This window comes from Habropoda laboriosa, unplaced genomic scaffold (assembly GCF_001263275.1).
Source record: "Habropoda laboriosa isolate 0110345459 unplaced genomic scaffold, ASM126327v1 scaffold143, whole genome shotgun sequence".
NCBI classification, from domain to species: domain Eukaryota; kingdom Metazoa; phylum Arthropoda; class Insecta; order Hymenoptera; family Apidae; genus Habropoda; species Habropoda laboriosa.
In genome coordinates this window covers 2,076,165-2,084,311 of record NW_017100404.1, presented here as the reverse complement: position 1 = coordinate 2,084,311, position 8,147 = coordinate 2,076,165, and the positions used below count along the sequence as shown (strand labels likewise).

Here is an 8,147-nt window from a genome sequence, read left to right as displayed (position 1 = left end):
ACCTCTTCCTGATTACAAATTTTCATTTACTTTCAAGAATTTCGACACAGCTTCTTCGTCGTTATTTCCCTTACCGAAATTTTATTTATCTTTGTTCCTTCCAAACGAATTAATTGAAGATAGAATGGGTTTCTCAATGAGTCATTCGCTGTTCGTATTTAAATAAACTAGAAAAAGTAGTTTGAAAGATTTTTAAAATTGTATCAAATTTTTTCGAAACAAGTTGTTCATAATTTTCGAATTTTTATCCGGAGTTTGTTTCATTCTGAATTTGATGGTATTCAAAGGTGCTTTTATAATTTTTCATGCATCTTTAAAGATAATTCTCATTTGTTTATAAAAACTGCTTAATATTGAACGATTAATAGAAATTTAATTGTAAAATTTGGTATATTAAATTGGATTTTCATTTCTGTTATTAATTTCGTCGATAATGAAATTTACCTTTATGTAACTTTCCAAAAAAAGAAGTTACACAATGAAATTTTATTATTGGAAATTATAAATATTTCATGTAGATTCCAGTTGCGAAGTAAAATTGAAAAAGTGAGTATTATTTCAATTGGAACGATATCGTTGTTTTTAATATTATATTTCACGCATATTCTTTTCATAAATTCATATCGATTTTTTTTTTCTACCAATTTCTATTCCTCGCTGACAAATTTTTCACGGTTTTTATCATTTCAAAATTCGTCGACGATAATTGAGCTTGTGTAAACTAAAATTTAAATTGCACATCGTAATTGTAACAAGCATAATTCTATTCATCGATTTACTATCGCTACTTATTACAGTTTGTTGCAACAATGAGATTACAAATTGATATACATACGTCAAACGCTAATATCAAGTCGTATTATTATGTTAAATTTATTAATTTTTGTTAATACATCAATAGTATTAATACACGAAATTATATCAAGCTGATAATTATCCACAAATAATTCTAATTCAATTTTTCGTTTCATTTAATACCTACGCTTTTCTCAGTATTCAGAAAAATGTAGTAAAATGAGCAATAATGGAAGCATAAATTATCATGAATTAGCACGAATCAATTATCATGAATTAGCACGAATCAATTAACATAAATTACCATAAATCATTTTCAAATATTATCTAACTCAGAGTTCATTAACCCTTTCATCCTTGAATATAGAAGCTATAACGATTGAGAGACTATTCATCGTTGTTTGAGTATTATCAGTGTCCATAGAAAGCTATGAAAATATGGCAAACACATATACGTACGTACTTACATCAGAAATGTTGCTTCTAAAGGCGTAATGAGAATGTATCAGCCGATGAAGATGTTTCAAATCCAATCGCGACTCGTCGATACTCAATTGAAGATACACCAAGCAATACTGTCCTTGAATTCCTTCGCTTCCCTCGATTCCGATGCATTCGTCGAAATCACCAAACTGATTTACATTTCCATTCAGAAGGCCAGACGGAATTTTCGCCGTCGCGTCGTACACTTGAAACAAAAAGAAAAATCGTGAAAGAAATGAGAAATGCGCTGAATGCATTTCACAAATGAGAGATTTAAAAAAAATAAAATTGAGTTTTAACGTCGAATTTATAGATGATTATCAGCGACGATAGATTCTCTCTGGATTTTGTTACTCTCAGGATTTGGTTTGTTCTAGTTAACCCTTTCACCGTAGTTAACCCTTTATTGGCGCTTTGAAAATTTGTTCGTATTGTAGCCTTTTGGCGCACTTCCGTATTAATTTAAGCCTTAATTTTATCACTCTGCACACTCTTCCACGTTAATTCAGTAGAACAAATTTTAAAATGTGTAAAAAAGAAAATTTTGCGGCCGTTGTGGAATATCTGAATCTGCCATTAAATGGCTGACACTTAGATGCATAGTCGGAAAAGAAATCATATGTTAAGGGGCTAGACACGTCCTAAACACTGCCAGTCGATTTGATCTCATCGAAACGCTCACTACTGCCTGCGTTTATTATGACGGAAGTGTGTATTATCATTAATACTTAATTTTTTCGTCTAGTCAATCTTTTAAGTCTAGCCAATCTTTTAAGTCTAGCCAATCTTTTTCGCCATCATTTCGAACGACGCTTGCCCGGATAGTCGGTAAAATAATCATACGTCAAGGGGTTAATACTACTTCTTGTTTCCGGAGATCGATTTTGTTTTGAAAACTGATAGAAAGACGGTACTGTCAATGCTTGGCCAGCAGAAGAATCTTCTGAATATCTTCAAAGTTGAAATTAAAAGGTGCAAGTACACGTGAGAGTTCTTTGATATTAGTTTCTTTTCGTCGCATCATAAGTAACGCGGTTTTCTCGAAGATGACGGAAGAAAGCGATGAATCAACAAAAGATGTATTCACGTGTTTATTCAATGTCCATTCTAGTATAATAAGCGAAAGTGAAATTCTGTCAGATGTTAAAGACGTATATGTATAAATAGTCATCTTGAGAACGAACTGAATGTTAAAATTAAAGATTATTAAAATATATTCAATGTTGTGAAATGTTTTTCTTAAATATATTTCCTTCGAATAGCGAGAATTTGATTCTTTAATTAGAAGGGTTGAATGTATTAGTGAAAATTATTGAGCGATAAAGTGGATAGCAGAAGAGTAATTAAATTTTTGCTAAATTAGCAAAAAGCTTACCATATGTTGGTTAACTGATTTGATTTTTCAAACAGGTTAAACAGGGTTAAATATATTAGTGAAATTTTTTCAGCTGATAAATTTTACTATACTGTGGGTGGCAAAAAACTAATTAATTGAGCTAAATTCTTCTAAATTAGCAAAGAACTGTTCTCACTATATTATAGATGGAAATTAGCAGAAAACAGTTGTGTTACAAAAGAAAAGGTGAAAATAATCCTATTATCGCCGAAAGATGGAAATTATGGTGATAATATGCTCGATCTCCAGAAGTGCTATCCATGATTCTATTACGTTCATCTATCAAACTGCGCACCAAGCCTCGCTATATAGTTAAGGTTACTTAACCCTTGTAGTGTTATGGTCTTCCACGTGCGTCTAATGAATCCGATCGATATGGACTATAAGCTTATGCGTATGTGTACAATGAAATGTTGTCAGTTTAGGCTATAGGTGTGTTTAACCCTTCCAAACAAGCTCTTGCACACATGCAAAGTCAATTTTAACGACAGATATACAGTTATAGTAAAATTACAGTTGCAGATGTCAAAAGAACACCGAATAGTTCGTTCCTTTGATTTTTGTTTGTATTCCTGGATCGTTATTTGCATTATAAAAAAAAATTGAAAATATCGCGAATGAAAAGATTACTTTGAACAAAAGCATTTTCTTTGATTTAAGTAACTGTGGGTCCTTAAACTGAAATGGTTGGTTAATCATTAAAGTGCATTTAGATGCTCTTAAAAAAGTGTTCCCTGTGTAATGTCTAATGCAGTTGTATTTCGTTTAAAATTACACAATCTTTAGGCAAGATTTAAAGAGCAAATTTAAATGGAAACAATGGAACTTTGGCGTAATGTTTCGATAACGAAGTAGTTGGAGAACGTCTGATCTATTACTTTGAAAGTTACTGTGCCACGCGGCACGTGTGGAGTAGAAGCCGTTTTCACGTTCAAGAATGAACTTTTCGTACGAGAATCGATTTGTCTGGGTCTCGTTGTGAAAGAAAGATTCGTTCAAGACGAATTTGTCAATTGATCTTCGATTACTTTGAATTCAATGATCGCGTGGAAAAAGTTTCTCTTGTAATGTATTCCTAATGTGTCTCTTGTTCGTTGCGATTCTTTCGTACCGAAATTTCGTAACTCGAAATAATTGTTACCAGCTTCTACGATTCGTTCAGGGTGTTTTTCATATAAAAGTTCAGTTTGTACGAACGAAAATGATAATTTATATAAATTAAATAACGATTGATAATTAACTAATTGTTTAAGCGCTAATTATTATTCATAATTATTTAAACGATGATTTGTATAATTACATAAATAAAAATGAAGGAAATATTAACAGTACTGAAAAATGGACAAAATTTTCTGTCGATTTAACTTTCTTGTTAATTTGAAAAAGCGAGTTATTTGAGTAATTAATATTGGACTAATTAACGTACTACAATTAAGTAATTTATGCATTGAAAAATTGTTCACTCGTTAAATTTTGATTTGTTCGTTTATTTAAATGTTAAATTATGTTATATTTGCAAGATATCACAACGAAGTAACTTGCCTTTGATAAATCAGCTGATGAAAAAGTCCATTTTGAAATGGGAAAGGTGATTGAAAATTAATCGAACAAGGTATGTAAATCGAGGAGATATAAAGATTACCGACTACTGGGCTACGTTTCACAAGCTATACTTATGCCACACGGTTATGCTTACGTTTAAGGGCCCATAAAGTAAATTTAGCGAGCTCCTGGTGATAAATCTCAGCGTGCCTCCTGCATTCTGGGCTTACTCGTCCAACGCCAGGGTCGTAAGCTGGAAGAATCTGCAGCAATCTTCTCGCTTCTCGATCGATTTCCTCGGAAAATTCATCTAGAACGAAAAATATGAATCCTGGATTACGATCTATTTTACACGAATAAGGCTAAAAATGTGTGTATAACCATTATTTAGAAATTAGTAACGAGTTAATTTTTCAGTTTTTCAAAAATTCAAATTTTTAGCTCAATGCCATTATAAAATTAAACATTCCACTTTTGCCTAAGAATATTAATGAAAAATTACAAATTCCATTTTTCTCTAAAAATACTAATCAAAAATTACAAATTCCATTTTCCCCTAAAACTATTAACCCCTTAACCTATGATTTCTTTCCCGACGATGCATATAAGCGTCAGCCATTTTACGTTTCAGTACCATATCAAGTAACAAAAACTAATCTGTTTCAGGTTAATTACATTCAGGAATTCTTAGTTTTACAAATTAAAAAAAAAGTTAGGATTACAATGAATTTTTCTTACTAATATACCTATTTTTCTCACATCTTGACCAAAATCTCTGCCACGAGTCTGACACGTTGTTGTGGGTTAAAGGGTTAATTACAAATTCCATTTTTCCCTAAATTTATTAATCAAAAATTACGAATTCCATTCTTCCCTGAAAATACTGATCAAAAATTGCAAATTTCCTTTCTTCCCTGAAAATATCAGAAATTCAGCCCTCGAGATCAAGACCAAGAGGAGATCGATTCCAGAAAGACTTTCACTCTCCTCAGAGTTTAGAAAATTCCCATGTATCGCAACGAAGCAATACACACGTACGTGTTCTACTTCGAATCGGCGATCTGAACGAAAAACAGAGAGAGAAAAAACCGCCACATTATCGTCGACTCGATACACGCTTTAAGATACTTGTTCCATAAACGTGACTTTCCTCTGATCGGACGATGTTACATCACAGTTGCCGTCATCGCGGAAGAGATTTCGGAATTTCCGAAAAGGTCAAGGTATAATCGAGCATAACAGTTGGAAACGAGATCCAAGGAACGGTTTCGACAAGCCTGCGGAATGCTAGAAACGTCATTTCAGGTGTATTTATAAAAAGAGCCGAGTATAAAAATCCATTCCGACATGAATTTCCAATTCGATCATCATTACCATATTATTCCGTTAACCGATCAAGGCGAGTCACGATCGTACAAAAACAGACAGATTTACATAGACACGTTGCATCTATGATCGACAGATCGTTGTGAAGAAAGATAACCGTGAAGCAAGGAGTCAGTCAACCGATGCTAATAAATTTTTAATTAGCTCGGGCATTGTAATCAGTCAACGTTGAGTTTTCTACGAACCGATTTCAACAGAGAGCGATCCGTGTAATAAAGAGGACGCGATGTGAAAATAGTAGAGAAGTGGAATCGCCGTGAATAAGAATGAAAATTGGGAATAATATTCTGTGCGGGAATTGGCAGGGCTTTGTTTCGTCTGGTGAATTTCTCATTTTCCTTTTAAATTACCTGTCCTATTAATTCTTCGGTTTAATAGAATATACGTGTGTGTGTGTTGAACATTACTTGTTTTATAGGACAGTATTTGAAAAATTTGATCAAATGGTCGATGACTGTTGAGGAAGTAAATTAATTCTAATTTTTCTGTTCAATTTTTTAGTATAACAGTGACTGTTTGAAAGCGATATTTTTTCGGAGTTTTGAAATTCTGTAAATTTGCTTGTTTCTATATATGTTGATTTTTAACGTTATAATCGTAGAATTAATATTTTTTTAAAATGCTTCAGTTACACGTTATACGCAAAATTAGTGCAAATTGTAAATAGAAATCCTTTCGTGAATTTCGTAAATTAAGAGAATCAACAGCGCCTAAACGTCCAGGACTCTCAATGACCCAGATTGCCAAATGAAGGGTTAAAAGAAATGCTTTCCGCATTTTTGGCAAAGCCATTATCACGTCACTATAGAATTTCTTCCGTTCTTTGTTCAAATATTTTTCAATATTATTTCTCATAGAGTGGATATTGTCAAATCTTGTTCGCTTACTAAAAAATGTCGCAGTGCACGAAACAGACGAGAATCTGATGGAAAATATAACGAGTGTGATAAAGTTTCCAAGGAAAATTTCACTCTTCTATTTCTTCGAAACGAAATTATAACTAGGCTGTTTTTTTCACATTTTCCCGGGTGAAATTTCGTACAGACGTTAGTATTGCCATTACTAACGTTTAGAAATCGAAACCCAAGAGAAAAAGTCCTCGCGTAATTCCGCGGCGCCCCTTTTATCCCCTTAAATATGTTCGATAATTGTCTCAGATCCTCCAAATGCCCGAAATATCAGTTATTTTTTATATCGTTGCTCGTAAGGTTTTAAAATACGGCCTCAGCTTGCGCCTAACGCGCCTCATGGCAAATTCAACCCTGCTACTGAGCGTGAAAAAAAAAATTTGCCCACGAAGGGTTAAACGTGTGATTCAATCACCTGTTTCGCGCGTTGAAACATTTTTAGCGGGTAAAAAAGAATCTGACAATATCGACTCTATAAGAAATCCTGTGATATTCACATTCTCACGCATTGCAAACGAGTAGCCTCCCAATCCGAAGTATAAAGTAGCCTATTCCAACCCTGAAAAATATTCTACCACAATTTTAAGACACTCCCGAACTTAGAGAGTTAACGAAAATTCGTCAGAATGTACGAACTTAGATATTGTAATAAAAAGCCGAAGAAATTTTACAGCGATGTCATAATGACTTCGCCAAAAGGATAGGAAGCATTGGTTCGAAGACAGAATTCCCAGCATCTGCAGGTACGTTTGAAATATTGATCTACATAGCAAATCGATAAACGTCACGAACTTGAACGACCCAATATCCAACGTTCAAAGCTACGTTCGTTGAGAAGCCTGTCAGCTTGCCAACATAAGACATCAGGTTAATTATTAGGTCGCTAGTTTGCAAATCTATTACACGCGTTTAATACGCACTCGTGTGTACGTAGTAGATTGCAGCATGCAAATAAATCGACAGCGAAAGTCATAGAAGTTTTCGTAAGAGATCGGCTTAATGTCCATTCAAAGTGTTAATTTAACCGCGATGGGAGGATGACTCGTTTTCCGTCACTTTTGTCGCAACCGAACGACCAAAGACAATTTTATTGCAACGACGGTCGACGAACTGGAAATAGGACCGGATGTATTATCTCGTCTGTGACTCTTCGTTTCGAAACATGTTCGTCGTTTATGCTCGATGGATCTGAATCGATGTTGTTTCATTGAGCTTCGTGGAGGAAAATCTGCAAGGCTTTTTGGGTGTTGGAAGTAATTGTATCGTCTTGCAAATCGTCGTCGAAAATGAAATAGAGATTTTCTGTTAAAAGTAAAATAGAGATCGTTGATTAATATTTGTTAACGTTAAATGGTACGTTATTTTAACAGTGTTTGGCTTACTTTGTTCGGTGAAATATTCAGTGATACATTTGATTAAACAGCTTTCTTCCAATATGAAGTGAATTAGTCGCTTTAGTATTTGATTTTTGAGAAAATGTAGAAAAGTGAACCCTTTCAAATAAATTCGCACAAACAGAAGCAAGTAAGTGCACTGAAAGTGAAGGGTTTGAAGAACACGGAGGATGAATTAGAGTTTCCTATCGCATTTTTATAATAATAAAAAATCTCGTACACTCTGCATACGCTTTCGTTCAC

The 8,147-nt window shown here is 33.7% G+C and overlaps 1 protein-coding gene across 1 annotated transcript in view; it reads right to left on the bottom strand.

Moving 5' to 3' along the window:
- Positions 1 to 8,147, bottom strand: part of LOC108575330 (nose resistant to fluoxetine protein 6) — an 18,859-nt gene that overhangs the window by 2,874 nt on the left and 7,838 nt on the right. The window contains exons 2-3 of the mRNA XM_017938095.1: positions 4,371 to 4,526; positions 1,263 to 1,483 (exon numbers count right to left, since the gene is read on the bottom strand). Of these exons, the coding sequence (XP_017793584.1) occupies positions 1,263 to 1,483; positions 4,371 to 4,526 (377 nt within the window). The remainder of the gene's footprint in view (positions 1 to 1,262; positions 1,484 to 4,370; positions 4,527 to 8,147) is intronic.